Source organism: Ptychodera flava, chromosome 11, assembly GCF_041260155.1.
Source record: "Ptychodera flava strain L36383 chromosome 11, AS_Pfla_20210202, whole genome shotgun sequence".
NCBI lineage: Eukaryota > Metazoa > Hemichordata > Enteropneusta > Ptychoderidae > Ptychodera > Ptychodera flava.
The window spans coordinates 34,296,918-34,315,222 of record NC_091938.1 but is presented as its reverse complement, the minus strand read 5'-3'; the positions used below and the strand labels follow the sequence as shown (position 1 = coordinate 34,315,222).

At 36.7% G+C, this 18,305-nt stretch overlaps 1 protein-coding gene across 1 annotated transcript; it reads right to left on the bottom strand.

Moving 5' to 3' along the window:
• Positions 1-4,637: 4,637 nt before the first annotated feature.
• On the bottom strand, positions 4,638-17,406 carry LOC139144139 (ubiquitin-conjugating enzyme E2 G2). Its single transcript, XM_070714803.1, has 6 exons — positions 17,247-17,406; positions 15,558-15,639; positions 14,789-14,907; positions 13,385-13,525; positions 7,759-8,501; positions 4,638-6,046 (listed from the first exon to the last, which is right to left on the bottom strand). The coding sequence occupies exons 1-5, from the start codon at positions 17,287-17,289 to the stop codon at positions 8,389-8,391; spliced, it is 498 nt and encodes a 165-aa protein (XP_070570904.1). The 5' UTR covers positions 17,290-17,406; the 3' UTR covers positions 4,638-6,046; positions 7,759-8,388.
• Positions 17,407-18,305: the final 899 nt, after the last annotated feature.

Sequence of the window (18,305 nt, the reverse complement as noted above, 5' to 3'; positions counted from 1 at the left end):
TCATATGTCAACAATTTCACCAAAATACAGAATGACTAAATATTAAAATATATCTAAAAATTATTTATAGATAGGTAGTTACCGGTAGATAGCTATATGAATTTATATTTCACCTTTTAGTTTTATCTTTATATCTAGGGGTTCACCCTGTTTTCAAAAGTTGGAATGAGGGGGTCTGCCACTTTTTGATGTTTTCAAAAGATTATCAACCTCTCCCCACCCGGGGCCAAAGAAATGAAACTGACCAGTCCCTTACCCTGCTGCTGCAATTTATCTTGTACCCTTGCTTTGGCAGTACCCCTCCCTTCGATGTGCAACGAGTGACACAAAATATCCAACTACACAAACATTAACTCAGGTTGTACACATCAAATTACCTAAACCCTTGTGAAAAGTAAATAATGTATGCATGCTGACCATAAGAGCAAAAGTGGCTCAGATCTACCAGTAAGGTTTCTTATCCTTGCACTGAATTCAAAGCCCTGACACCAAAATGCCTTGAATTTTATTCAATGTACAACTCCGGTTACTTTTGAGAGGTCTGTAGTGTGAGGATGTATAAGTAAAATTTAATTGGTGATAATATTTTTAAAAATGTCTCTTAATTGTTGTCATTGTTGGCGAGCTTATGGCTTCCTGGAGATAAGGCACTGACCAGTGATTCAATATGGGATGGGGTCTGAATGTAAATGAGGAAGTATGCCATAAATGTGTGATTTTGAGGTCTGCATGAGTTATCAAAATTGTAGTGGGGAGATGAAAATTCGCCCGCCTGTTCTTTAAATTTTCTGTATAATGTCAAGGCAAGAAGAAACATTGGCACACTGGTCAGCCTCCTGTGGCTAGGGTCAATTGTATAAGCACGCGCTATAACTAAGGTGATTATGGCCTCTGCTAAAACTGTTACATATTTTATTCATTCGTTATTTCTCATAAGTAGGAGTGCTTGTTCGGACAAATAAGGAGATGGCTTACATGTAGGTTAAATGTTTTGATAAAATTCTGTACAGCCCAATGATTTCTAAACTGTTCCAGTTATAGCAACCTATGTCCTCAGTAAGACAGGCCAAGCGAAGGTGAGAGTTGATATACAGTAAATATGCAGGGGAAATGAGAGGCTAATCTACTGCAGTACAAAATATTTTTGCCTGAATTTGTACTATAATTGGAACTGCTTCGTGGAGCAAACAAAAAGAGAAAATATCCTGAGGGTATAGCAGTGATCATGTATCTTTAACTTGTTAACATTGTCGAACTTTGACCTGTCTGGTTTGAGAGCTGCTATGGCACATGTTTGATAAATTAACATATCCATTGTTTTAGCTGCTGTTGTGATTTCATTGAAGAAGGGGCTCACTATGATGTGTATAATGAATGGACTCATGTTTATTCATATAAATAAACATGTTGAGTCACAGGTAGTGCTTGCTTGGCAAAATAAATTTTGAAGACTGTGAGATTTTATTGAGGAAACCAAATATACATATATTTCTTATACCTTTGATTCCAAGGGAGTCTCATTGCTGAAAATAAATATTATTTTGATAAATATTTTTATGTCAATAATATCAATGAAATAACCAGATATGAACTGAAAATGCTCACGTTTCATTATATTGCAGTTTTGTGTACATTTAAACTTTTGCCACATGTTTGCAACTTCATTGAAAGTGTTCATGATCAACATCATGAACTACGTTCACCACATCATCATCAGATATGCAAATTATAAATTACCTGACAAGGAAATGCGAAATGACTTTCAATATTGTTTTACCCAGTATCACCAATGTACATAGCATGTTTCACCAACTTTGATCAAGTAAATCCCGGTATATATACCTAAGTAGGAAAGTTCATTAAATATGCAAGTAAGGAATTGGCTGAAAAAAAAATGCTAAGTGACTTTTGAATAATGTAATCATAGTGTCTTCAATGTACATAGCAAGTTTCGTCAATTTGGTCGAGTCAAATAAGATATATATATCCTAATTAGGAAATTTCATTAAATATGCAAATTAGGAATTTGCTGACGTTAAAATGTTTAGAGACTTTCAATAATGTTATATCATATTATCTTCAATGTACATAGCAAGTTTCATCAACTTTGGTCTGGTAAATTCAGATAAATATTCCTAATTAGAGAAATTCATTAAATATGCAAATTCGGAATTGGCCGAAGTAAAAATGCTTAATGACTTTGAATTGTGTTGTATCATAGTATCTTCAATGTACGTAGCAACTTTCGTCAACTTTGGTTAAGTCAATCAAGATATATATCTCTCATTAGAAAAGTTCATTAAATATGCAAATAAGGAAATGCCTGAAGTAAAAATGCTTAATAACTTCCAATAATGTTATATCATAGTATCTTCAATGTACACAGCAAGTTTCATCAACTTTTGTCAATTCACATAAATATCCCTAATTAGGAAAGTTCATTAAATATGCAAATTAGGAATATATTTAATGTCATCCCTTAGTACCTTTCACAGCTGATATATGTTGATGTGATCAACATTTGTAGCAAATCTCATCAAATTGTGTGCAGTCGTTCTCAATGTATATCCGTTTTTTCTAAAATCATTAATTATGCAAATGAGAAAAAAGTATGCAAGCCACACCCACCAAAAACTAATCAGTTCTTGCTATTTGCTAAGTGAATCTATGATTCTGATCTAATGAGCTGTTTTTGAGATATTGGACCAACAGACAGACAGACACAGACAGACAGACACAGACAGACAGACATCGCTGCGACATTAGCTGACATGGGTGAACACGTGAGCTAAAATGTGATATAATTTGTGTAGGAAAAACCGTTTTGAAAAATGAAAATGTCTTTGCATCAGAAGTCAGTCTTCCCAAGCAGACTGTTTGGCACAAGCCAGAAAGATACCCCGTGATATGATGAATACAAGAGAAGTCACCCAGTGACAGGATCGGCCAGTTGGAGAATTCAGCCAGTTACAGGATTGGCCAGTAGTAGGAGTAGGGGAGGTGGGCCAAGCACAATGCATAATACACTCTGATACACTCTTAAAGTTATGATAATATCATGCAAAACCGATCTCAATATCACTCAGTGAGCTCTGATGGTTTGCTGATGATATTGTTAATTTTGAGAGACTGGTCCCTTTCCATCATGTATGAGTTGAACCACTTGAGTGCAACACCAGAGATACCATGATGAGAGAATTTTTGAAGTAATATCTTGTGATCGATAGCATCAAATACAACAGAGACATCAAGGAGAATGAGTATAGAACATAACTGCAAAAGTCCACAGATAAGAAATGTTATATCATTTCAGGAGAGCAGTTTCTTTACTGTAAAATTTTCTGTATGCTGATTGAAATTGTAGAGCCCTTCATATATCAGTCATTTTTAAGATTTAGCTCTTTTGTCAGCCTCCAGCACTCTAGCGCAATGTGTATGCCAAAAGACATAAGGCAGAAGTATAACCACATTATCTCCTTTGGATGGCTGAGATTTTAAAAACTTTTCTCTAAATATTATGCAGTTGTTTGAAAGTGGAATTACACCAAGCAGCCATAATGGATACAATACATAATGGATACAAAACACTCCTTAACAAGTATTATAAGGGTCAATTATTGTTGTCACAGTGACAGATTTTAGGCTTTATTGTAAAATATGAACCACGTGTAGCTCTCTCTCTCGCTCTCGTCCCGGGTCCCTCATTTGTCAGAAGAAATATATCTGTATGATAATTTATTTATGCGATAGCCTATGAGCTGCATTATGTATGATTTGGTATTGAGTGTTTATGGAGTAGCCTGGGCCTAGGCTTGTCCAGTCTTTTGTGTACATTGCCAGCATATTTACTTCACTAAATGGCATTAACTAAATCACTATTTGCATTAAAGGCCCATGAGCTGCAACTTTTGGCATTGTTTTCATGATTTTAGATTTAGATTAAAATTAGTTCATAGAAATGTTCTTACTCAGAGATGTTTACTCAAGTATAATTATCCACTGAGTGGGACTGCATGGGAATGTTCCAGTAAGACAAATAATAAACGGGTGCCACACCCATTTGAATCTTTACAAATACAACATAGTGCAACCCACTGAAAGGACATGAAAGGGATTCACTCCACTTTGACAAAAAATTCTCCATTTTTCAGATAACATGGCAAGATTTCCAAAATGGCAAGAAATTTACAATGAACAAAATTCTGTTCAATTTCTTGCCTATTCTGCCACAAGCAAACGTTTTTGAGGCATAGTTAATGACTATATCATTCCATTTTCAGATTGCAATGAATATCTGAGGAAATTGGAGGTACCTTGAGGTTGGACAAATTTCACAGAGTTGCAGCTCACAGGCCTTTAATAGAGATTAGTCTCACACCTTGTATCAAAATTCAGGATAGTTACTGTTGCATTTCGTAAGGTCCTGCACATGATTTTGTGTACTGCGTTTAACACATTGCCGCTCTTATTCCTCAGACTCAGAGCAGAGCGCCCCTTACATGCAAGCACAAAATGTACTGAAGTTATGTAACAAAGAATTTGAACGCACTGATTTTAGTCGGATTGAATTACACAAAAACAAACAAATAACCGAATTCCACACAAACAAACAAACAAACAAACAAACAAAAAGCCTATTTATGAACTTATCATGGGATAACATTTTATTGCCAGGATAGGATCGGCCAGTAAAAATGACCTTCATTCATTTCCTTCAAAACCACTGTATGTCATACATGTACGTAGTCTGAATGCTAGGACACCTGAATATCAGTCATTTAAATGCCATCATGACTTTAGAAAGTGGCAAGGACATCAGTAGATTTTTTTTCACAATCCCTAAATTTATGCACAGAGCCGCAACCTTGGTTATTTGGCATTTGGAAGTGGCCTAAGTAAAACCATATCATTGGTCAATTTTAAACTTTGTTGATCCAATCCATTAGGTTGACACACTAAATTATACCTATATCAATAATTATTTACATTTGTTAACTGGCTTAGCATTGGATGAAATTGCACTTCATAGGCAGGTGATCCAATTTGTTTAATATTGACAGCTATGTGTTATACTCTCAAAGAAACATTAGTACATTGGCATTGGGTTTTTAAAACAGTCAAGCACTTCTCAATGAACCAGATGACTTGGTATCTCTATTCACCACAATAGGCTGTTTGTTCTAAATTGAAACAAAATATTTTTATAGGCAAGGAATACATGTTTTTTAACCCTGTCATCGCCATGGTTTGGCCCTGACCAATTGTTATCAATGGTGATTGTGGACCTGTTCACAGGGAATTAGGGGTGTACAGGTTAAATCAGGTTTAATCATCCATTCCAAGAGAGTGCAAATAGTAACTTATCAATTATGCTGCTTTTAGAGAAATTCAAAATACTGTTCTGGTATTGTGGCCTTGCTGTTATTTGGTTTATCTTCCATAGCAGTACTAACAATGATAGATTAAACAAATGTATCCATTACAAAGCAACTTCCATTTAAAATGCGATACCAGAAGTATTCAAAATAATGTCTGAAGCATATTGCCTAGCTTGACCAAATTATATTGACAGTATACCTATTTGAAGGTAAGGATCACACACATAATTCTCTTATTTTCATGATTGAAGGTTAGATGGGCATTGAAAATCACCAAAGGAAGTACACTGAAAGAACACATGAAGGTTATCATGTGACATAAACTGACCAATCATAATGCATGGTATACGTACACAAATCTAGAGCATGACACAAGAGTATCAATCGACACCTTATGTCCTGTCAACTGTTCAAGCTTCTATGCTGATACAGGTGTAATATGTGTAAACTGAAAAATTATACACATTACCTTTTATGTTTCAATTTGATATCACACCTCTTTCAAATAAATATTCTTTTCTTAAAATTCATGAACTAAAAAAGATTGCAGCAACGCATCTGATACCATACAGTCATAAAAATATTGCGGTTGAAACAAAAATATTAACATTATGATTTTTGATCTGGAGCGGCAGTTACATCCAACCTTTTCCTGAACTGGCCTGTTTCTGTTGTAGTGATTGTTAGTCCCCACGGACACCATCCGGGGGACTTATAGGTTTGGTCATGTCCGTGCGTGTGTGCGTCCGTGCGTGCGTGCGTGCGTGTGTGCGTTTGTCCGTTCACGCAGATATCTCAGAGATGCAAGAAGCGATTTCATTCAAACTTGGTACAAGGATTACTTCATATGTCATACAGATGCACGTCGATTTGTTTTGTGATACGATCCAATATGGCCGCCAGGCGGCCATTTTATTACGATTTTTTCATGTACAGAGCCATAACTCAGACATGTTTCAACCGATTTTATTCAAAGTTGGTACAAGGACATTGACCAATGTCATAGATATGCACGTCATTTTGTTTTGTGATACGATCCAATATGGCCGCCAGGCGGCCATTTTATTACGATTTTTTCATGTACAGAGCCATAACTCAGACATGTTTTAACCGATTTTACAACGTTGGTACAAGGACATTGATCAATGTCATAGATATGCATGTTGATTTGTTTTGTGATACAATCCAATATGGCCGCCAGGCGGCCATTTTATTACGATTTTTTCATGTACAGAGCCATAACTCAGACATGTTTTAACCGATTTTATCAAACGTTGGTACAAGGACATTGATCAATGTCATAGATATGCATGTTGATTTGTTTTGTGATACAATCCAATATGGCCGCCAGGCGGCCATTTTATTACGATTTTTTCATGTACAGAGCCATAACTCAGACATGTTTCAACCGATTTTATTCAAAGTTGGTACAAGGACATTGACCAATGTCATAGATATGCACATCCATTTGTTTTGTGATACAATCCAATATGGCCGCCAGGCGGCCATTTTATTACGATTTTTTCATGTACAGAGCCATAACTCAGACATGTTTCAACCGATTTTATCAAACGTTGGTACAAGGACATTGATCAATGTCATAGATATGCATGTTGATTTGTTTTGTGATACAATCCAATATGGCCGCCAGGCGGCCATTTTATTACAATATTTTCATATACAGTGCCATAACTCAGACATGTTTTAACCGATTTTATTCAAAGTTGGTACAAGGACATTGACCAATGTCATAGATATGCATGTCAATTTGTTTTGTGATACAATCCAATATGGCTGCTGTGTGGCCATTTTATTACGATTTTTTCATATGCAGAGGCATACATGTAACTCAGGCATATCTCAACCGATTTTATTCAAAGTTGGTACAAGGACATTGACCTATGTCTTACATATGTACGTCAATTTGTTATGTGATACGATCCAATATGGCCGCTAGGCAGCCATTTTATTACGATATTTTTATGTACAGAGCAATAACTCAGACATGTTTCAACGGATTTTATTCAAAGTTGGTACAAGGAGATTGACTAATGTCATACATATGCATGTCAATTTGTTATGTGATACGATCCAATATGGCTGCTTTGCAGCCATTTTATTACGATTTTTTCCTGTCGAAGGCCATAATACTCTAAGGCATATCTTAACCGATTTTATTCAAAGTTGGTACAAGGACATTAACCTATGTCATACATATGTATGTCAATTTGTTTCTTGATATGATCCAATATGGCTGCATGGCAGCCATTTTGTTACAATTTTTTCGTGTCCTTACCAAAACTTGGGCATGTCTCAATTAATGAAGAGGACTCTATCCTCTTAGGACATGTAATCAAAGTACCCATTAACAAGTGGGGACTGTGTCATCAACGATGACTTGTTTTATCCGATTTTACACACTGCAGAGTTCTTTAGCTGAACAAACACATTCCTTATTAAGATTCTCTTTTGAGAATATCTGTAATGTTTCAGCAAAAAAAGTCAGCATAGCTACCAGGCAACTTTACGATATGTCCATGCCCAAAACGTTCAGTGGGTTTCATGTACAGAAAATGAAAGATATCTTCTATCCTGAATCACTTTATAAAGTTTTTGACATGGATTCATATTTTCAATTTTGAGAATTCATCAGTAATTTATCAAGAGGGATACTCCAATAACATGATCATTTGACATTTCTAAACTTGTTATTCATAAAATAGCTGATATCATCTACAGTGTAATTTGCAAGAAATTGAAGTCATCTGAAATTTCTAATATGTGACAGATCAAGTAGTGTAAAGAGATGAAGCAATATGACGTCTCTATCAACTGAGCTATCAAGAAATCATTGTTTCAGAAAACATTGTCTTTGATGGTATTTTTCCCAGCAGATACAGGCAGACAGTGGTGTTTGAAATGACAGCTGATGTTTTTTGACGGGAAAATTCATCTTTCTCAGCATCAAACTGGATCGGTCCATCACTATGGTCTTTTGGCACACTCATTTTCAAACTCCCAGAGATTTCTTGACAATCTGTTCAGCAATCTTTTTAAAATTCTGCCGGTCTTCACGCCACATTTTTGAAGCGTCCACATTTGCTCCACTCTCGTCATTTGGCTCTAGGGTGTAAAAATACATAAATGTAGAGTGTTTGAAATAATCAGTGACAATGGTGGCACTTCGAATCAAATTGCATCAATCTGCAGTGTTCTGCTGAGGCAGTGTTCTTGCATTATTCCAACAATCAACGCTACTCTTTCATTTGCCCTTATCACTAAACGTTCTGGTCAGAAAATGGGCTTTCCATTAGATTTCAAACATGGAGGGAGAACCCTTCTAGGGACCGCTCCAACTTTTCAGAAGCTTTTCTGCTTCCAAGAAAGAAAATCAAGTGAAAATTGTGACAGTAGTCACTGAAGATTAATCAGTTTGAAAGCAATTCTCACACCTCAAACTGGTTTGTCCTCAAGTGAAACTCCATGATCGTCAGAAAGTGGCTATTATGTGGTACACCTAAGCAGTAACTGCAGAACATGCATCTGATGGTAATACCATGATATCATGTACATCATAGATTGTATTCAATTACATGTCATCGACTTTGGATTGACCCCACTTTTACCTGAAAAGACCCTATATTTTCAGTCCTATCAGGACATTGTCCCCTCTTTTTCACCAACACAACAAAACACTGAATCTGATACCAAATACACTTGCTGGTGGTAATTTTTGCTACTAATTTATAATTTACACCATGTCTTTGAGGCTACATGAAAACAAATGACAAATTAGCCCATATATTAATATCTAATGATAAAAAGTTGCAAAGTATTGAAAAAGTTTACAAAGTTACAAGTTCCCTCCTATAAAATAAACATTATTGCTATTCAATATTGCAACACAGAGGTCTGCTTTGGCTCTGAGAACCCTGTTCGTCCTTCAGTGTGTTGAAAATTTATATGTTTTTCTAGAATCAACATTTGGCCTCTTATTTCTCAGTTTGATTGTAAAAACAATAATTTCAAAGCAACCTTTCACCAACAGACTCATAACACTGTGGCCAAGGAGAAAAATTGAGCTTTTCTGAAAGGTCAAGTCAGGTCAATGCATCATACATGTACTATGTGTGATGCTGTAATGTGATGCATAAAACCTGTAATTGACAAATCTAGTTCAAAACAAGTCATCGTTGATGACACAGTCCCCACTTGTTAATGGGTACTTTGATTACAGGTCCTCAGAGAGGATAGAGTCCTCTTCATTAGGTCTGTGATAAAAATACTTTTGAATAAATTCGCTTGATACATGTCTGAGCTGTAGTTCAGGACATGAAAAAATCGTAATAAAATGGCCACATGGCGGCCTTATTGGATCGTATCACAGAACAAATCTATGTGCATATGTATGACAGACATCCAGCTCTATGGGTTTGCTCAGAATTAGATATATGCATAATTAATGAGGTACAGTATGAAGCATCATAAGGTCTTCCATCATACCATATATAAAGGGTGTACAACTTGTGGTTACTGAGTTATGGATAAATATGTATATTTGAGGTCAAAGGTCACCGAGGTCACATGACATTTTGTCAAAAAATTGTAGTGCTAAGTTATCCCTATATACCAAAAATCAGACCTCTAGCTCTATTGACTCGCTCAAAATTAGATATGCACATAATTAATGAGGTACAATATGTGGCGTCATAGAGTGTCCCATCATACCATATATGAAGGGTGTACAACTTGTGGTTACTGAGTTATGGACAAATATGTATATTTGCGGTCAAAGGTCACCGAGGTCACATGACATTTAGTCAAAAAAATTGTATTGCTAAGTTATCCCTATATACCAAAAATCAGACCTCTAGCTCTATTGGCTCGCTCAAAATTAGATATGCGCATAATTGATGAGGTACAATATGTGGCGTCATAAGCTGTCCCATCATACTATATATGAAGGGTGTAGCACTTGTGGTTACTGAGTTATGGACAAATATGTATATTTGAGGTCAAAGGTCACCAAGGTCACATGACATTTTGTCAAAAAAATTGTATTGCTAAGTTATCCCTATATACCAAAAATCAGACCTCTAGCTCTATTGACTCGCTCAAAATTAGATATGCACATAATTAATGAGGTACAATATGTGGCGTCGTAGAGTGTCCCATCATACCATACATGAAGGATGTAGCACTTGTGTTTACTAAGTTATGGACAAATATGTATATTTGAGGTCAAAGGTCACCGAGGTCACATGAAATTTTGTCAAAAACATTGTAGTGCTAAGTTATCCCTATATACCAAAAATCAGACCTCTAGCTCTATTGGCTTGCTCAAAATTAGATATGCACATAATTAATGAGGTACAATATGTGGCGTCGTAGAGTGTCCCATCATACCATACATGAAGGATGTAGCACTTGTGTTTACTAAGTTATGGACAAATATGTATATTTGAGGTCAAAGGTCACCGAGGTCACATGAAATTTTGTCAAAAACATTGTAGTGCTAAGTTATCCCTATATACCAAAAATCAGACCTCTAGCTCTATTGGCTTGCTCAAAATTAGATATGCACATAATTAATGAGGTACAATATGTGGCGTCATAAGCTGTCCCATCATACCATACATGAAGGGTAGTAGCACTTGTGGTTACTGAGTTATGGACAAATATGTATATTTGAGGTCAAAGGTCACCGAGGTCACGTGACATTTTGTCAAAAAAATAGTATTGCTAAGTTATCCCTATATACCAAAAATCAGACCTCTAGCTCTATTGGCTCGCTCAAAATTAGATATGCGCATAATTAATGAGGTACAATATGTGGCGTCATAAGCTGTCCCATCATACCACATATGAAGGGTGTAGCACTTGTGGTTACCGAGTTATGGACATATATATATATTTGAGGTCAAAGGTCACCAAGGTCACGCGACATTTTGTCAAAATATCTGAGATATCTGCGTGAATGGATGGACTCACGGATGGACTCATGGACGGACATGACCCCATCTATAAGCCCCCTGGACTTCATCCGTGGGGAACAAAAACTGTGTCACTGCATCCGTTTTGTAATATGAATACGATGAGAAACTAAATTTTTATTTTTCTTGGCCTTATACATGGGAGTCTATGGACTGCCTTATACATGGGAGTCTATGGACTGCCTTATACATGGGAGTCTATGGAGACTGCCTTATACATGGGAGTCTATGGAGGTGAAAACTAAAAAGTCCTCTAACACGGCCAAATTTGATCGCATTGTGAAACAAATAGACGTGCATCTGTATGGGGTAGGGTACTATCCTTGTGCAAAGTTTGAAAGAAATTGACCAGGGCATCTCTGAGATATCTGCGTGAACGGACGGACGCACAGACGCACGCACGCACAGACGCACACACGCACGCACGCACGGACATGACCAAACCTATAAGTCCCCCCGTACGGTGTCCGTGGGGACTAACAAACCATCAACAGGATGGTCCCATATGTACTACCATATGGTGACAAGTCATTTATGGTGTCCTCCTATTTAAAAATATGGCATTCAGCTTGACTGCCAACTTAAATTACATTTAATTTGGAGTCACAGCACAGAGAAAATTGTGATCATACGTTGTACAGTAGTAAGGATATCTATGCTCAACTCATGTAACTGTAATTTTGCATTTTAACACCAGAGCAACAATTCATAAGTAAAGGAAACTATTGAAGTCCTTCATTTGGATTATTTTAAATACTGCTATGACTTGTGAAAGAAATCTGTGATTCTCAATGATTTGAATATTTTTGTTGGTGTATTTTAAATTGCACAAACATTTCTAGCATTTCTAGCCCTGCATGTAGAAACATAATAAAACAATCCAATAGAAGGCTATTTCCCTTGTACATAAATAGATACATTTCCATTGTGATGTCATCAGTTGTGATAATGTTGTGTTTCACGGATTGAAGGCCATCATTAGCTAGACTACCTCACCATGCATACAATTAGATTACACATGATATTTCATCAACTTCACAATAGAAATCAAACAGTAAATCTGTACATCTTTCTTACATTAAATTTGCATTACAAGAAATTAATATTACCAGAAATTTCTTGATGATAACAAAGTATCAAATTAAAATATTTCTGAGCTAAAATGTTATCACAATCATTTAAACAATTATTATACCAGGTTACATTATATACTGTAGCTGGATTTTTTGTTTGTCACAAGAAAAACACTTATGCTCAAGTTGCTATTGAGTTCACATGATCATAACTATAACATCAATAATCGTGTGTATTCCACTACTGCTTTACTGAATGCTACCTTCTATGTACGGTATCTTCTGTGGTGAAAAGTTTTATTTGCATGGCTAAAAATTTTGCATGAATTTTGGACATGCAAAGATTGTAGCTTACAAAAATGCTATCCTATAGTGTGAATAGTAATGGAATGCAGCAGAAATAAACTTGTGAAAAAAACACAGCCTGTATCTTTGGTAATGTACACTTCACATTGCTACAAGTTTTTTGAGAATGGCACCTAATTACATTTCTAGTGATAAAATTTCACCACTGGAAAATAACATTTCTACTCCTGCATGTAGAAACAAAATACAATAGAAGGCTATTTCCCTTGTACATAAATAGATACATTTCCATTGTGATGTCATCAATTGTGATAATGTTGTGTTTCACAGATTGAAGGCCATCATTAGCCAGACCATGGTCGCTCAAGAGTGGAGGGACTGTGGCCAGACTACCTCACCATGCACACAATGTTCTGTTTCACAGATTGAAGTCATCATTAGCTAGACTACCTCACCAATCATATAATTAGATGACACATCATATTTCATCAACTTGGCAATAGAAATGAAACAGTAACTCTGAGTGTGTTTCTTACATTAAATTACCACAAGGATTATATTACATACAGAAGTTCTATTCATAAACAACTTTTATTTTTCTAAACCAGCCAAGCCAGGTGTACTGATTACTCACCTGCTAACATACTGACCACCGAGAGTAAAATTTTTTCAACGCTTTGTACAGGGCTCCACCTTTCAGCACTGCTCTCATATCCCATTGGATCATCACCAGGTGCGTGTAGTATAGAAATGCAAACCTGGCCATCTGGATAAACTGATACAAATAATAAAAGTAAGATGTTAGTAATAGTGATGCTGATTACGTTGAGTACTAACAATGCAAATAAACGGACATACAATAATTTATTACACAGAATATGTAAATCCTGTAACTAATTTTAGATCCTCATTATTCCAAATTTGCATTACTCAGTCTATTCAAGGGGCTCATAAAATCACCAGGCCTACTTTGTAGGATTACATGATCTATTACAAGAACGAAAGGTTTATTCTAGGTAAACAAATGTTTTATACAGTTGATGAGTGGAAAATGGCAATAAAAAGGAATTGTCTACAAGATAGGCACACACAGACAATGACACCAATTGTGTAGGGTATTTTTATGTTACTGCATGTATGTCACAGAGAGCATTCTTTGGAACAAGAAGCCGACAAACAACGATGACAATACAATGGTTGACTTTCACATCTGCTGGTTCATAAAGCACATTAAATATGAAAACAAAATATTACAAGTGTGTTCATTTAGCTTGTCACCACGATAAACGATGTGAAACTCAAATTTTTTACATCTCAGATCTTTAATTTTGGTCAAGACATGAAAGGGCAGTCTGATTACTTCTCCTGCTTAACTCTGTAGCACAAAGGAAAACGAAATTTCTCTACTGGTATATTCATGTTGTAGAACTGACCTACTATTTTCACTGTTTTTGACCTTACATGGAGTAATTGCTTACATTCTTCTCTAGTTGTTGCATATCCATGTCAGTTACAAATGTCAATGTCACCGAATTTTTAACATATCTTTACGACTTTTGCTACTTTTTCACAAGAAACATAGAAATACCAGGGGAAAGAGGTTTTAGTGTGTGAACGCAGAATATTCATCACACAAAATTAAGGTCACTGAATAAATTTTTGTACCAAGGAAACTAAAATATATTACCTACATGTACAATTTAGATACACTTGAAATTCACATAGGTAGCCCTCTGGAGAAGATTTCACTTTTGATTTTCAAAAAACAAAAAATGGCGGAACTGCATTTACTCACAAGCATCAAAATGCGTCTATACAAATTGTAAAGAGTATTGCTAAAGTTTGAGTCAAAATATCTGCCCAGAGGTGTATTCTACCTCGAAGTTCATCGGACAATGATATTAAATGCCACATTTTAACCAAAGGGAGCCAATGCCAGGCAGAAAACTAACTGATAATATTAATATAATGATGCAGCCAGCTATCAAAATTCTTAATGAATTTTGAAAGATGTATTACTGATCTCATTCATACTTACTATTTGGATGAAACATTTCACATGTAAATTTCATTTTTGGAGGACTCAGTGGATAATCCGATGGAAATGTAATGGTTGCTGGGAAGACACCGTCTTCAAAGTAAGTTCCCTCAGGACCACTGCGATGAAAATCAATGAACAGAGATTAGATACAATAATTGCCGACAAATATCTGTGAATGACTGAATGAATTTCGCTGTCTTTAATGATGATTACTGTGGATAACAATGGTACTATGAAAACAAATATGAGGAGCTGGTTTTATTCACAGAGGAATCTCATTCATGAGATTGCACAGAACATTGTTTTAAAAGATTCAAAATTCATTGACAATGAAAAAAGGGGATTCTGAAGTCCAATTAGACTGGCACACACAGAACAATAAGTGTAAATACATGTACCAGATAAAGGAGTTCCAGACGAGTAAATTGCTGTAATGAAAGCTATTTCTTTTTGGATTATTTAAGTGGGTGACCTTCACAAATATTCACAGAAAAAGTGGATTTAAAATGTAGTGTATCATCCATTTGCTTCTTCGCTGATTTTTATCATTTTTGTCAATTAGGGTGAACATTCATTTTTCAAAGTACTGGCGACATCAAATAGAATAAAAAGACACAACAACTAGTGCATGAATGCATTACACAAGGATATGATAATGACAGACTTGAACAACATGTTGATCAGGCCTGAAGACTAGTAATATTTTTCACTTAGATCAACATGTTAGGTCAACTCTTTCCTATTTTGTTTTTAGTCGTACACTTACACTATCAATGCTTCCCATTCAAAGAAGTTTTCTTCATTGGCTGGTCCTGCTACAATACCTTCCGGTGGATTCAGAGTCAGTTCTGTTGCAGAAAAATATTAATTGAAAATGAAGATCAACAGTAACAGTTAGACAGTTTTCACATTCAAAAGCATGGAATTAGTAAATATTTATGTCGCATAGATGTCTGCAACAATGTAAAGTATGAGGGTGTATCATTTATTTTCTTCACATTCACTCAATATGATACAATTGTAGCAATGGTAACTGGTCACCTGGACGCTGCATCAAAGTCAACTGGACACTAAAATATTTTTTTCCAAAGCACCCTGGCCCTGGTGAATTTAGGTCCCAAGATATACTTTCCAAGTGGTGATCCACTATTTGCAGTAACATTCTGGGACATGATGTCATTGATGAGTGCACTCAAAAAAACCAATCCCTTACAACTCTTGACTTTCATCACACAGGCAAGGAGGCTTAAACACATGCAAACATGAAAACCAGTGAAAGTTGTGTAAGTCCTAAATAAGGATAGAATGCACTTTGAACCCAAACTAGCATTATGGTTATATAGGTTGTGATTCTGCAACCAAGCCGCACATTATAGTTGTTTTGTACATGTAGGCTAACAGGGGATGATAACTGTGGGTCTGTACACATATTATAAGAAGAAACAAAATAACTCTCAACACAAGTGGGTATTTATCACAAATGATTGAAGAGATGAAGTGTTTAGGAGGTAGAGCTGTACAGGGTTTAGGGTCTTGTTGATGTGGGGGTCCAGTTGACTGGGGTTCATTGGTCCAGAAACCGTAGCAATCTGTTCACAGTCTGTCCCTATACTAATACTTAGTTGCAGTGCTGTGGTAGGTCAAGGTTTTGCCGGGGTATGTAGGTTGGACGGCAAATACTATTTATAAAGCAAAACCTCCACCTACAGCACTGCAGCTAACAGATACTTTGCGCAATGGGTTGCAGTCAGCATTTCCAGAAGCTTTTGCAGATCAGCCCTATGTCTTGACAATAATATAATGTACAGTTGTAATGTAAACTTCCAAGCATCAATAGAGAATATTCAGTTTGAACATTTGCTGCGGATCCGTAGCCCTACCACTCCTTTTGCTGGTTGTGTTGGGACCAGCAAAGGAGTGGTAGGGCTACGGATCCGCAGCAATTTGAACATCAGTGATGGACAATATTTAGTTAGGATTCAAACTCTTGTTGACATTGACATGGTTCATTTAGACGCCATAATTTCAACAATCGTGACGCGTGACCATCATTCTCGGTAACGGGTAGCTGCAATAATTGTAGCCAACGAGCTGTGCTCCGCTCTTTCTGTCGTGCTTGCTGTGTAGCACTGGTGATCTGCCAACAACGGTGACAAATTAACATCTGAGCTAGGATAACAGTTTGCACTGTAACACGATTGCAACCGAGGTGGGAATAGTATATAGTAGTACTAAATGTAGTACTAAATGTTTGCGATGTCATTTCTGTTTAACAAATATGCTATGAGAAGTCCATTCGGTATCGAGGATGTACACAGTACAGCTTCACTATGGACGTTCGTGAACGTTGATCGTCAACACACCCACGGATAGATGATGAAGTTTGGCATACGGTTTAATTTCTCGCTTAAAATACAATCGGAGTGAACTTATGTGGTTGTACACATTTACTTACGTTTGTACTCCGCCATTAGCCTCTTCAAAGCTGACCCAGCCATGTCTTTTCTTCGTCCACTAAGTCTAACACGCCGTTACAATATCAACATTCTACAAGCTTCGGGATCGTTTCGATGCTGTTTACAAAGGTCAGGTCAACAGAATCAGGTGACTTTGTGTACCTGGGTCAAATACATTTCCAATGACTTGTGTGATTGGCTAGATGAACTTTCTCAAAAGTACGGGTGTTATCTTCTCATCCGGCTTCGAGATGGAAAAGTGTACAAAGTGATAGTTTGTTTGAGTTGTGGTGGGCTTCTGTGACCGTGCTAGGATAGCAAGTGCGTAGGATAAAGTTGGCATATGCAGAGGTAAACGTCTTTTTATCGTATCGGCATTGACCAATCAAAATAGGCCTTACGAACGGATAGTTAGTCCCGGTATCAAGATAACCCAGTGGACTTATTTTTTCTAGGCTGGGCATTTACGGTAATTTGCGATTAAGTTCTAAATCATTAGTGAATTTTCATGGTCTTTTTCACGTCGAGTCAACAACACACAGGAAAATGCCACACACAAAAACTGGAGCTGGCGCAGCAATAACTACGCATGCGTACTCTAAACTTCGGAACGTCGAACACTGCACTGGCGGCGTTTCTTCAGAACACCAGTTCGCGAGATAAGGAGACAGGGCGTTTTCATCGCTCTACGATGTCGCCCGGCCGACATCGTTGCAACACTTCAAACAGTGGCGGCGCTCTCACTTCCGTTTTCACTTCTGCTCTTGTCAGTCTCTTGCTACATAAGGGATGACCATTAGACCTTGGGAGGGGGGGGTGGTCACAATGAAATTGTGAAAATTTTTTTTTTACTATTGTAAATTTCTGAATTTTTTTTTTCCAATTGAGATTAGCTGTGCAAATTTTTTTTTTCAGAGTAAATTTTCAGATTTATAATTTTTTTTTTCGTTCGTCGCTGTCTGAAGATAAAGAGGGCAAACATGTGGTGCCAAGCACCACAAGCGGCCACGCAAGCGGTCACTGGAAAGGTCAGGAGAGGGTGTCCCCCTGCTGCTGTT